Below are 13,702 nucleotides of genomic sequence, written 5' to 3' on the forward strand. Positions count from 1 at the left end.
TAAGATCGAACCCATCACAAAGCACCTCTCCCATTACAAGAAAAAAATCAATCTAGTTGGCCAAACCAAATCAATAAATCGGAGAGAAATACAAAGCTATAATAATCATGCATAAAAGAGTTCAGAGAAGACTCAAATAATATTCATGGACAATATAATCATAAACTCATAATTCATCGGATCCGAACAAACACACCGCAAAAAGTGATTACATCGAATAGAACTCCAAGAACATCGAGGAGAACATTGTATTGAAAATCAAAGAGAAAGAGATGAAGTCATCTAGCTACTAGCTATGAACCCGTAGGCCTGTGCTAAATCACACATCATCGAAAGGGCGGCAAGATTGATGTAGAGCCCTTCCATGATTGATTTCCCCTCCAACGGAGGCCTTCAGATGGGATCTCACGAGAATAGGAACTTGTGCCGCGGAAAAAGTACTTCAGGTGGCTCTCGTATGTCAGGGAATATTTGAGAGTTTATAGAGGCGGAATTAGGTTAAGAGGTGCCACGAGGGGCCCACAAGCCTGAAGTTTTCTCTCCGATTGGATTCTGTTTGATATTGATTTCATGAAAAGCCAAAAGCAAGCAAAAAATAACAACTGGCCTGGGCACTAGGTTAATAAGTTCGTCCCAAAAAATGATATATAATTGCATATAAAAACATCCAAGGTTGATACTATAATATATAGCATGGAACAATCAAAAATTATGGATATGTTGGAGACGTATCAACGCATTGTACCAACTATGGGTCCCACATATAACTAGCGTTCGTCAATTTCCCAACATGGCCACTGCGGTTTTAGTAATGCCGTACCAAATATCCAACCCCACCACTATTTCGAAAACAGAGTGGTGCGTTGATTGAAACTGGCGCACCACCAACAAAATTTTGGCTAGCCATTTTCCTACTTGTGAGTGGCTAGGGTACATGATAGTTGAAAGTCATTTTGCGCTGTTGCCTTAGGTCCCTGTACATCAGAGACCATCCATTTTTTCTGAGTTTGGTAAGAATGTATGGCCCACCTAGATGTATAACACTAGTATTTTTCTTATATCTTTCTTTTTAGTCTAATCAATGTTAGTTTGATGGCCCTAAAGTACACCTTTTGTCAGAGAACCTACGCATGCAGGTCTCTCCACTCACTCTATCCATAGAACAAATTCATAGACTTTATTTTCTCTTACACAATTTAAATCAACCATGTCTTTTAAACTATAGACTCGTATTTCAAACTTTTTATATATTTGGACTCCTGGCGTCAAGAACTTCAGAACTAAACCAATTTTGAATATATTTCAAACACATTTAAATTTCGACATTTCACATCTCATAAGTGAAATAAACCCATTTCATTAGGAAAAAACTGAAACAAACCTATTTCACTAGAAATACGTGAAAATAACATTTTTCATAGGAAACTATTTAACCCAAATATGAAACTGAAATGTCAACTTGTGAAGCTAATTATTTGGAAATGTGTGATATTTTATTTCAGAAGAGTAAAATATGTTATTTTAAAAATGTGCAACTGAAATAGATATTATTTTTCTGAAACAAGCCAGTGAAACGTGAAAAAAATGCACCTTTTGGAAGTGAAAAAAAAATGTTAAACTAAAATATCGACTTGTGAAAATGAAAATTTTAAAATGTGGAACGGTTTACTTCAAAAGAGTGAAATGTGATTTTCAATAAAATTGAAATAGATGTGATTTTCATCAAACAAACTAGTGAAAAGTGAAATGTAGGTTCTGAAAATGAAAAACAATATGAACTGAAATATCAACTTGTGAAACTGGTTTATTTTTCTTGAAATGTGTGATAGTTTGTTTTAAAAATGTGAACTAATGTTTAGAAAAATGTGCAATTGAAATATATGTGTTATTTGTGAAACAAGGTCGTGGAAAGTGAAATGTAGGTTCTAAAGGTGAAAAATAATATGAAACCGAAATGTCAACTTGTGAAATCTGTTATTTCGAAATGTGGAGTGGTTTATTTTAAAATAGTGAAATATGTTCTTTAAAAATGTTCAATTGAAATATATATGATTTTTCTGATACATGCATGCTACCACCAAGCATGAAATCGACTGTACCATCTGACATGCACAGAGTGTATTGCGGTGTATCTCATCTGAAAAATGATTCACGTGTTATACACTATTCTAACGCACGAATCTTGAGCATTCAATGAATGACCCGGGATCTGCCGCTCTCAGCCGGTAAGGCGCAATTTTCCATTTTGCACGGCATATATAGGGATTGAAAGAAACAAGAGAGGAAAGCGAATTAAGAAGAAAAGGACGACACGAAGAGATAACGTGGCCCATGGTGGACCGTAAGGAATCGTTTGCCATAGTTCCGGCCGGCCGAATCACTCACACGCAACAGCTCGGCTCAGCTCACAAGTCACAACACACACGCGACCAAGTGAGTGGCTATGGCGACGGGAATGCCAGAGTGCTCCCCGGCCTTGGTGCTGGCTACCGGCCTCGCAGTGCTAGCCATCTGCTGGTACCTTGCCGCCTTTGTTGTCGGCCGCGGCGCCGCTGGAGCGCAGCGGTACCCGCCTGTGGCCGGAACGGTGTTCCACCAGGTATACCACCTCCGGCGGCTGCACGACTACTACACGGACCTGTTCCGCGAGCACGCGACCTTCCGGCTGCTCGCGCCGGGACGGAGGCAGATTTACACCTCTGACACGGCGGTGGTCGAGCACATCCTCAGGACCAACTTCGCCAACTACGGCAAGGTACGCGATGCAAGGTAGTACAGTAACTGATTTGGATGAAGAGAGTGATCAATACCTCAGGATATCCGCTGACATACATATATGCGTGTGATGTTTCTGAACGAACACAACCAAAGGGCGCGTCTAACTACGACAAGACGAGCGATCTCTTCGGAGACGGCATCTTCACGGCGGACGGCGACAAGTGGAGGCAGCAGAGGAAGATCGCCAGCTACGACTTCTCCACGAGGGCCCTCCGGGACTTCAGCGGCGGCGTCTTCAACAGGGACGCCGCCAAGCTCGCGCACATCGTCTCCGGCAACGCGGCCGCGAAGCAACCCGTGGACTTTCAGGTCAACCTGAACCTGCCTCTGGTTAATTCCTTCCAGGACCATCCCGCGAAGCCGATACGTGTATATTTGACTGGTTTCTTGGATCAGGACTTGCTGATGAAAGCGACGATGGACTCCATCTTCACCATCGCCGTCGGCGTGGACCTCGACACGCTGTCGGGGTCGGACGAGGGGAGCCGCTTCGCCGCGGCGCTAGACGACGCCAGCGAGTTCACCCTGCTCCGTTTCGTCAATGCGTTCTGGAAGGTGTCGAGATTCCTCAACGTCGGCGCCGAGGCGGCGCTCAGGCGCAGGATCGAGGTCGTCGACGAGTTCATGTACAAGCGCATCCGTGGCAGGGCGGACGAGATATCGGACGGCGGCAAGGCACACGACACTGCTAATATGTTACGCTTGAAACTGAAGCTCAGGTTCTTCTTGACGTTGATGACTTGACAGGTGGTGAAGGATGACCTGCTGTCGAGATTCATACAGGCAACCACCGGCGACGCCGGAGAGGTGGACTACAAGCACCTGAGAGACATGATACTGAACATTATCATGGCCGGCAAGGACACGACCGCCGGAGCGCTTGCCTGGTTCCTGTACATGATGTGCAAGCACCCGGAGGTCCAGGAGAAGATAAGCGAGGAGGCTGCCGTCGCCGGCCAGGCCACGTCGTCCATCGACGACTTCTCCAGGAGCCTCAACGACGAGGCGCTCAACAAGATGCACTACCTGCACGCCACCTTGACGGAGACGCTTCGGCTGTACCCTTCGCTCCCGCTGGTGAGTCCATCCATCTACCACGAATCGACACACTCTAAACTTGTCGGGATTCCATGGAAGATTACAACTGCAGATTTTATTTTATTTTTGAAAAGAAGGCAAAAGATTTACCGTTCATTAATTAAGTACTTAGAAGAAAATTGTAGTTAATTAAAACTTCTATTTTGGGATGGAGGGAGTGAAAAATAGTCTTGCTAAATTTTAGTCGACTGGGACTTGGTTATGCCTTAATCGATGCTATATGTAAGATCTTACATTGAGGTCCGTATAAAAGTTTCTTTTTTTTTCTTTCTTACATGTTATGTCGCTGTTAATGAAACAAGTTTCAGTTGACTGAGACCTAGTCACGCCCAACGAAAAATCCATCCAGAATGTGCCCAAAGTTGATACCCGTAAAGGCAAAGAGTGTTAGAGCATCTCCAGCCGCGCCCCCAACAGGCCCCCCCAGGCCACTTTTTCGGCGCCGGCGCCAAAAAAAGGCCCAGTCACGCCCCCAGGACGACGAAAAGCGTCGGTTCGGCCCTTTTTTCGGCGGCCGCAGGCCGAACCCGGCGTGCTGGGGGCGCCTGGGGCTCCGGCGCAAGGGAAAAGCGCGGCTGGCCCACGCCGTTAGGTGAAAAGTCAATGTTTTCTTCCCCGACCGCCTCCCACCCCCCGCGCTCTCGGCCGCAAGTAGGTATATCCCGGCTCCGCCCCCGCGCCGCCCCGCCGCTCTTCACCGGTAGATAGCCATTCCCCGCCGGAAAAAAAGCATAGGTTCGCCGCGACAGCCCCTCCGGCACCAGCTGGGCATTTCCGGCCGCCCTTTCCGACCGCGGAGGGGCAGTTTAGCGGCGGGTGCACGCCCACCGCGCGCAAGGTGTTCGGCGATTTGCCTGCCTCGGCGATGGACTCGGATGACGAGGAAGTGCTCGCCGCGCTGCTGGAGGAGGAAGCCGAGGCCGACGTCCAGGAAGAAGAGCATCTCATGGTGCTCGCCGCCCTCGCCCAGCTGCTGGCGAGCAATGAAAAGTCGCGGCGAGGTGGCTCGGCGCCGGGGCGGGTGAAAGCAAAGAACCGGCATCGTCTCGAAGGCTACTGCATTCTCTACTCCGACTACTTCGCCGATGCTCTACTTCACGGCGACAGAACATTTCGGCGCCGTTATCGGATGAACAGAAAACTTTTCCTCAGGATTGTGAATTCCATCCGGGAGTTTGACAACTACTTCAAATGCAAGATGGATTGCACCGGTAAACTTGGATTCACCTCCATCCATAAATGCACGACAGCGATAAGGATGCTTGCATACGGAGCTCCCGGTGACTCACAGGACGACTATGGGCGCATGGCCGAGTCCACCAGCATAGAGTGTTTCTACAAGTTCTGTCGGGTAGTGGTGGCAGTGTTTGGACCGCAATACTTGAGAACACCCAATGCGGAAGACACTGCTCGGATCCTAGCACAGAATGCAGCAAGAGGATTTTCTGGGATGCTTGGAAGCATCGACTGCATGCATTGGAAATGAAAGAATTGCCCATTTGCTTGGCAGGGGATGTACAAAGGCGCCAAAGGCGGTTGCAGTGTGGTACTTGAGGCGGTGACCACACAGGACCTCTGGATTTGGCACTCCTTCTTTGGTATGCCAGGAACTCACAATGACATCAACGTGCTGCAGTGCTCTCCTGTCTTTGCCAAGCTTGTTGAAGGTCATTCTCCTCCGGTGAACTTCGAGATCAATTGGCGGCACTACAACAAGGGGTACTATCTAGCTAATGGCATCTATCCGAGATGGTCGACATTTGTCAAGACCATCAAAAACCCTGTGCCTGGAGGCAAGAACGCCTGGTTTGCGAAGATTCAGGAGGCTTGCAGGAAGGATGTCGAGCGGGCATTTGGTGTGCTCCAATCTCGATTTGCTGTTGTCCGGTACCCTGCTCAAACCTGGTCGAAAGATCAAATGTGGGAGATCATGACCTGCTACGTCATCTTGCACAACATGATCATTGAGAGCGAGCAGGAAGAGCCAGTGTTTGACACTGAACCATACCACCGGCAGGGTCCTCTTGCCCAAGTTGATCACCAGCTACCGGCAACCTGGACTGCCTATCTCAGTATGCGTCAGGAGATCCGAGACCCACAGGTGCATCATCAACTACAGCAAGATCTAATAGAGCACCTATGGAGGCTCAAGGGCGACACCGCGCGCGACGTGTGATGAAATATGAGTTTTTATTTGTTCAACTATATAATTTATATTGAACTATTTGTTGTTATACTATTTTGTTGAAGTACTTAAAATTTCTGTGATAAAATATGGGATAAAAAATTATTTATGTTGATAATTGAACCCCGAGCCACGGCGAACCACGCCGAATATGGGCCTATTCTCGCCTATATGGGCCTTTTTCGCCGAAATGGAGCTTTAAAAGTGGGCCAAAATCGACGACTGGGGGCGAGTTGAGGGCGACGACTGGGCGCAAAACCGTCCCCAGCGTCGAAAGAATCGCCGGCTCGCCCCCAGGGGGCGATTTTTATGCGTCCTAGGGGGACGAACGGCTGGAGATGCTCTTAGACCTGAGCCACCAATGCAAGCAAATCTCACAGGATACTGAGCATGACCATGACCAACTCGTGGACTAAACCGAGGGTGGGCAGAGTAAAACTCAGTCCAGATGGTTCTTACCTTCAAAACAAAGGGGTGCAGGCATGATTCTCAGGGATTCTCAAGGCTCAATAATTCTTAGTTCATGCAGACATCTATTCACATGCGCTGATGTGTTAGAAGCAGAGCTATTAGCTATAAAAGAGGGAATTTCATTAGCACTACAATGGATTTACTTACCCATTGATGTCAAATCTGATTGTTCGGAGGCTATCTCGATGATCAAGGAAAGAGTTTGTCAGCGCTCCCACACCAGAACCACGCCCTGGCGCTGACGAGCCGGGCCCAGCCGACAGCGACTCGCTGCGCTTGTCCACTGCCCAGAGGCCGACCCGCACCAAGAAGCCCAACGAGCGCTACACTGGGCCTAAGTGGGCCCAATAGGCCCAACTGTGTTGGTACTTAAGCAATGGCGACAAGAGGATCGGTATCCAGTGGATCAGGAACTTGGCGGCGGCACGAACCCTAGTCCCTAGCTGTTCTTCCCTTCCCCAATTCGTGTATCTGAGCTTGTAACCGAATCAAAGGACAGTCTACTACCAATAGATCCTTCCACCGCTATCCATACCCTTACATCTGGTATCAGAGACCACTCCCACCTCCTTCCCCGCGCCGATCTGGCCCAATTTGTAGAAACCTGATCCCTCCGCCAAGCGTGTATCTGCCTCATCGCCATGGATCCATCCATCCAGTCCTTCCTGGAGCGTCTGGAGACCACTCTCAAGGAGCACACCGCCGCGATCCATGCCTCCAACTCCAAGATCGACGATCTCGTGGCTTGGTGCCTCGATCTCGAGCGGCGCGTCGCCGATCTGTCCGATGCGGTGACGGCACTCCTGCGTGCCCCACTGCCACCGCCGCCACCAGAAAGGGCACCCCACCAGGCGCCTTCGTCGAGTCATCCACCGCCTGCGACAACCGGCACCCACATCGGGGCCGCGTCTGGAGCGACAACAAATCAACAAGGGCCCGAAGGCCATGGCGTCTACAACATCCCACGGGGGCCATCAACGGTGTCCTTCCTGACACCGCCACCGCCCCCGACAAACGGTCAGTACGACGGCCCCCCTTCACCTCGTGCTCTTTCCCCGTTTGCGCACGCGAGCCAGCTGCTCAGCGGCCTCGGCCAAGCGCACCCCTCCCTCCAGTTCCCACAATTCACGGGTAACAACCCGAAACTGTGGAAAACGCTTTGCGAGCAGTACTTCAACATGTTTGCTATTCTGCCTTCGTTTTGGGTGCACATGGCCGTGCTGAATTTCTCGGGCTCGGCGTCCATCTAGTTGCAATCCATTCAGAAGCGGCTTAGTGATTTTGACTGGGAGTCGTTTACTGCTCTGTTATGCACCCGTTTTGGCCGTGATCGGCACCAAACGCTGATCCGTCAGTTTTATACTATTCGGCAAACAACTACAGTAGCAGATTACATTGAGCAATTTGAATCCATTATCAATCACCTCAGTTCGTATTCTGACACCATTCATCCTTTTTACTTTCTCACTCGTTTTGTGGAGGGCCTCCGGAAGGATATTCGAGCAGTGGTGTTGGTCCAAAGGCCACCGGACCTGGACACTGCTTGCGCTCTGGCACTACTTCAGGAGGAGGTGGCCGATGGTGCAGCATCTACCAGCAGGCGCCCACAGGAGACGCCAGCCCGAGCAGGCCTGGTGCTTCCCCTACCTCCACCACCTGCCCGACCGGAGCCAGCCACAGTGGCCACGACTGTTGTGGATCGTCGCGGCACTGACGCCGCGCGAGCCGACACATCCAAAGTCAAAGCTCTTCGGGATTTTCGCCGCGCTCGGGGATTATGCTTCAAGTGCGGCGAGCGCTGGGGACCCAAGCACGTCTGCCCAAGCACCATCCAACTGCATGTGGTCGAAGAGATGCTTGCTCTTTTGGGAGCCGATTCCATCAGTGACAACGAGGGGGACATCCAGCAAGTCCATGCCATCTCACGGCCAGCTCTTGATGGTGGCGTCTCACCCAAAGCTTTCCAGCTACTAGCCACCATGCAAAACAGAGAGGTGTTGATCTTAGTGGACAGTGGCAGCTCGACTTCTTTCATCAACAAGAGACTAGCTGACCAACTTACAGGTTCAATTCCTCTGCCTCGACCCTCACGGGTTAAGGTAGCTGACGGGGGCGAACTTCTCTGTACAGACTCCATACCATGCTGTCGGTGGTCATCGCAAGGACTTGATTTTGTCACTGATATGAAGATCCTACCACTGGGTGTATACGATGTTATCCTTGGCATGGATTGGTTGGAGCAGCACAGTCCGATGACCGTTGACTGGAAGCACAAACATCTCCAGATTCCAACACCAAGAGGTCCAGCTCACTTGTTTGGCCATGAATCAATGTATACGATGCTATCCTTGGCATGGATTGGTTGGAGCAGCACAGTCCGATGACCATTGATTGGAAGCACAAACATCTCCAGATTCCAACACCAAGAGGTCCAGCTCACTTATTTGGCCATGAATCAAATTCCACCACCTGTCATGTGATCAACAGTGCACAGTTGCAGCAGTTACATCGGCAAGGATCACTCATGCACATCTGTTTGCTATATCCTATCAACAAGGAGCAGGCGCCCAAGCAAACAGAACCGCCGGAGCTGAAGCAACTGTTGGCTGAATTCGAGGATGTCTTTGGTGAGCCACACGGACTTCCACCTCGACGTGCCTGCGACCACACAATACCATTGATGCCAGGAGCACAACTAGTCAATATCAGAGCCTACCGCCACAAGCCTGAACTGAAGTCGGAGATTGAGCGACAAGTGCAAGAATTGCTATAGTCCGGAGTGATCCAGCGCAGCCAGAGCAGTTTTTCTTCACTGGTCATCCTCGTCAAGAAGAAGGACGGCACGTGGAGAATGTGCATCGACTACCGCCATCTTAATGCGATGACTCGCGTCAGTAAATTCCCGGTGCCTGTCATTGAAGAGTTGCTTGATGAGTTACATGGCGCGCGTTGGTTCTCCAAATTGGACCTCCACGCAGGGTACCACCAAATCAGACTGGCCGAAGGCGAAGAATTCAAAACAGCCTTTCAAACTCACTCGGGCCACTATGAATTTAAAGTGTTGTCCTATGGCTTAGCGGGAGGACCGGGTACCTTTAACGGGGCAATGACAAATACGATGCATCCCCTTCTGAGGTTCTGTGTACTGGTGTTCTTCGATGACATCTTAGTGTTCAGTAAAACTTGGGAAGAACACTTGGACCACGTGCGCCAGGTCCTCACCTTGCTGCGTCGCGATCAATGGAAGGTCAAGAAGTCTAAGTGTGAATTTGGACAACAACAACTTTCTTATCTGGGGCACGTCATCAGCTCTCAGGGAGTAGCTACGGATCCAAGTAAGATCCAAGCAGTTGAATCATGGAAAACACCTAGTGATGCAAAAGAAGTGCGCAGATTTCTGGGATTGGCTGGGTATTACCGCCGATTCGTGCGAGGATTTGGCATCATTGCCAGGCCCCTGTTCAACCTGCTCAAGAAGGGTCTGCCGTTCGTATGGACCGACAACACCAACCAAGCTTTCCTGCTCCTGAAACAACAACTAGCTTCTGCACCAGTGTTGGCACTTCCGGATTTTAGTAAACAGTTTACTGTCGAAACAGATGCGTGCGATCGAGGCATTGGGGCAGTCCTACAACAAGAAGGGCATCCTATTGCTTTCATGAGCAAAGGCCTGAGCCCGCGTTACCAAGGGATGTCCACGTACGAAAAAGAGTACCTTGCCATTGTGGTGGCTGTTGACCAATGGCGCCCTTATCTGCAGCACAACGAGTTCATCATCTATACGGATCAGAAGAGCCTCATCCACCTGGAAGAGCAACGGCTAACTACCCCATGGCAGCAACGAGCTTTCACAAAGCTACTCGGGCTCCGCTACGTCATCCGTTACAAGAAGGGATCTGAAAACACAGCCGCGGATGCCCTTTCCCGTGCGCATACACCTGATCTGCTGTTTAACATCACCACCTGCCGTCCCAGTTGGCTCGAGGACGTGGCTGCCAGTTATCATAGCAACCCTCAAGCCCAGAAGCTTCTGGAACAATTGGCTATCAAGGAGGATCCAAAACAACGTTTCACTCTGGAGCAAGGGATTCTGCGATTCCGCAGGAGAATTTGGCTCGGGGGCACTACAGCTATGCAGCAAAAGATTATCTCTGCATTCCATGACAGCCCCATGGGCGGGCACAGTGGATTTCCAGCCACCTTTCGGCGGATACGGCGTCTTTTTGCGTGGCCCAAGATGAAGGCGCACATTCTGCAGTACGTGCGTTGCTGCTCGGTCTGCCAACAAGCTAAACCGGACAGGTCAGCATCCCCGGGCTTGTTGGAGCCCCTCCCAATTCCTCATCAGGCCTGGGACATGATCACCATGGACTTCATAGATGGCCTGCCACAGTCAGGGAAAGTCAATTGCATCTGGGTGATCGTGGATAAGCGCACAAAGTTTGCCCACTTCCTGCCTTTAGCTCATCCGTACACAGCCTCCAAGGTGGCACTTCTCTACATGACAAGCATCTACAAGATTCACGGTTTCCCGCGCTCTATCGTCTCATATCGTGACCTGGTGTTCACCAACCACTTTTGGCGTGAGCTATTCAAGTACGCGGGCACAGAACTGCGCATGAGCTCCGCTAACCACCCTCAGACGGACGGCCAAACGGAACGGGTGAACCAGTGCCTAGAAACGTATCTGCGCTGCTTCGTCCATGCATGTCCGAGCCGCTGGAGTCATTGGCTTCCACTAGCACAGTTCTGGTACAACTCCTCGTACCACTCCAGCATTTGGATGTCGCCATTTAAGGCTATGTTTGGTCAGGAACCACGAACTTGGGGCATCTCACCCACTAACGAGTGCCCAGTGCTAGCTCTTCAGTCCTGGCTGGAGGAAAGAGCGGTGATTCAAGACCTCCTACAGCAGCAATTGCATCGAGCACAGCAGCATATGAAGTCACAGGCGGACAAACGCCGATCCCCAAGGACCTTCTCTGTGGGCGACCAAGTCTACCTCAAATTACAATCGTATATTCAAACATCGGTGGCCAGAAGAGCAAACCATAAACTGTCCTTCAAATATTATGGGCCATTCCAGGTGATCGCCAAGGTCAACGAAGCAGCTTATAAACTGGAACTTCCATCAGGCTCTCAAGTGCACACAGTCTTCCACGTGTCTCAACTGCGACACTGCCTTCGCCCGGGTACAAACTCTTCAACTGTACTTCCACAGCTTACTGACATCCCTGCCGTTCCTGTGGCCGTCCTACAGCACCATTGGCGCAAGAAGAATGGCTCAATGATCGAGCAAGCCCTGATTCGTTGGTCGAATCAAGCTGTTCTCGGCGACACCTGGGAAGACAAGCTCGCATTGCAGGCTCGGTTCCCTGGAGCAGAGGCTTGGGGGCAAGCCTCATCCCAAGGAGGAGGGGATGTCAGCGCTCCCACACCAGAACCACGCCCTGGCGCTGACGAGCCGGGCCCAGCCGGCAGCGACTCGCTGCGCTCGTCCACTGCCCAGAGGCCGACCCGCACCAAGAAGCCCAACGAGCGTTACACTGGGCCTGAGTGGGCCCAGTAGGCCCAACTGCGTCGGCGGCGACGAGAGGATCGGTATCCAGTGGATCAGGAACCTGGCGGCGGCACGAACCCTAGTCCCTAGCTGTTCTTCCCTTCCCCAATTCGTGTATCTGAGCTTGTAACCGAATCAAAGGACAGTCTACTACCAATAGATCCTTCCACCGCTATCCATACCCTTACAGAGTTGGCAACAAAAAAAAACATGCGTTCATCATCAAGGACATCATTGATAGTATGGAGGAAAGAGATTCTTGCATTAGTCACACTCGTCGAAACTGTAATAATGCTAGTCACTTCATGGCTACTTTTGCTAGTTTGCTGTGCCGAACTGTGGTTTGGCTAGGCTTTGGCCCAGAAGAGGTCGTGAAAATTATTAGATGAGATTATAAGACCGAACTTTGAGTAATACGAGAACTTTTTCGAAAAACAAAATACCAGGTTAAAACCATCACAATTTGCTGAGCTGCACAACTGCATATATGAGTTCTTCTGTCTTTTTGTGCTTCAGGATAACAAGGAGTGCTTTTCCGACGACGTTTTGCCCAATGGCTTCAGCGTCGGCAAGGGAGACATCGTGTTCTACGCACCCTACGCCATGGGCCGGATGGAGCGGCTGTGGGGCGATGACGCCATTGTCTTCCGGCCCGAAAGATGGCTCGACGAGCACGGTGTGTTCCTGCCGGAGAGCCCTTTCAAGTTCACAGCTTTCCAGGCTGGTCCAAGGATCTGCTTGGGAAAGGAATTCGCGTACAGGCAGATGAAGATCTTCGCGGCCGTGCTGCTCCGCTTCTTCGTGCTCGCGTTGCATGACAAGGATGCCAGCGTCAACTACAGGACCATGATCACGCTCTACATCGACCAGGGTCTCCATCTTACGGCTACGGCGAGAGTCATCGTGTAGCCACCTTTGTACTCAAGATACGCATATGTACGCGATTGAATGTCTCTTTTTTCTAGAATCTCGTGATTGAATGTCTCAAGTATTGAACCTTAGCCCGGACATGGAAGTGGATCCGTATGAACATATATTTTGTGAACTACCTTGTTTTTACATTCGGATGACACGTATGAGCAGCTTCTTTAAAAAATCAAACCCCTTTTAAAATAGAATTTTCTCGTATACAGGAGTACTTTTAAATATGACATAAATATTTAAGAAATGTTCATGTCATTTGAAAAATATTCATAATAATGTAAAATATGTTCTCATAATTTTTATAAACTGTTCACAAAACAAAATTGTACATGACATTTAAAAATGTCCAGGCATTAACAAATATGTTCATGAAATTTTAGGAAATGTTCACGAAATATTAAGATTCTTCATGCAGTTTTAAAAAATGTCTATGTCACTTTAGAAAAAAAAAAGTCATAAACCCTTAATGACGTTTTTGCAAGTTTTAGCAAAAATGTTGATGGCATTTAAAAATATGTTCAATGCAATTGAAAATAATTATTTTGTACTAAATAATATTCAATGTGTATTTTTACAACATTTGAACATGTAATCGGTTGTATTTGCAATGTTTATTTGAAAAATATGTTTAGCGTGCATTTCAAAAAACGCCACTTCCACACAAAAATGCTCAATGTGTATTCTTA

General features: G+C 49.3%; 1 protein-coding gene across 1 annotated transcript; it reads left to right on the plus strand.

Moving 5' to 3' along the window:
- The first annotated feature begins 2,365 nt into the window (after positions 1-2,365).
- LOC119277392 (cytochrome P450 704C1-like) lies at positions 2,366-13,151 on the plus strand. Its single transcript, XM_037558672.1, has 5 exons — positions 2,366-2,755; positions 2,872-3,087; positions 3,175-3,453; positions 3,526-3,855; positions 12,609-13,151. The coding sequence occupies exons 1-5, from the start codon at positions 2,444-2,446 to the stop codon at positions 12,999-13,001; spliced, it is 1,530 nt and encodes a 509-aa protein (XP_037414569.1). The 5' UTR covers positions 2,366-2,443; the 3' UTR covers positions 13,002-13,151.
- Positions 13,152-13,702: the final 551 nt, after the last annotated feature.

The sequence above is a fragment of the Triticum dicoccoides genome, chromosome 3B, assembly GCF_002162155.2.
Source record: "Triticum dicoccoides isolate Atlit2015 ecotype Zavitan chromosome 3B, WEW_v2.0, whole genome shotgun sequence".
Taxonomy (NCBI): Eukaryota; Viridiplantae; Streptophyta; class Magnoliopsida; order Poales; family Poaceae; genus Triticum; species Triticum dicoccoides.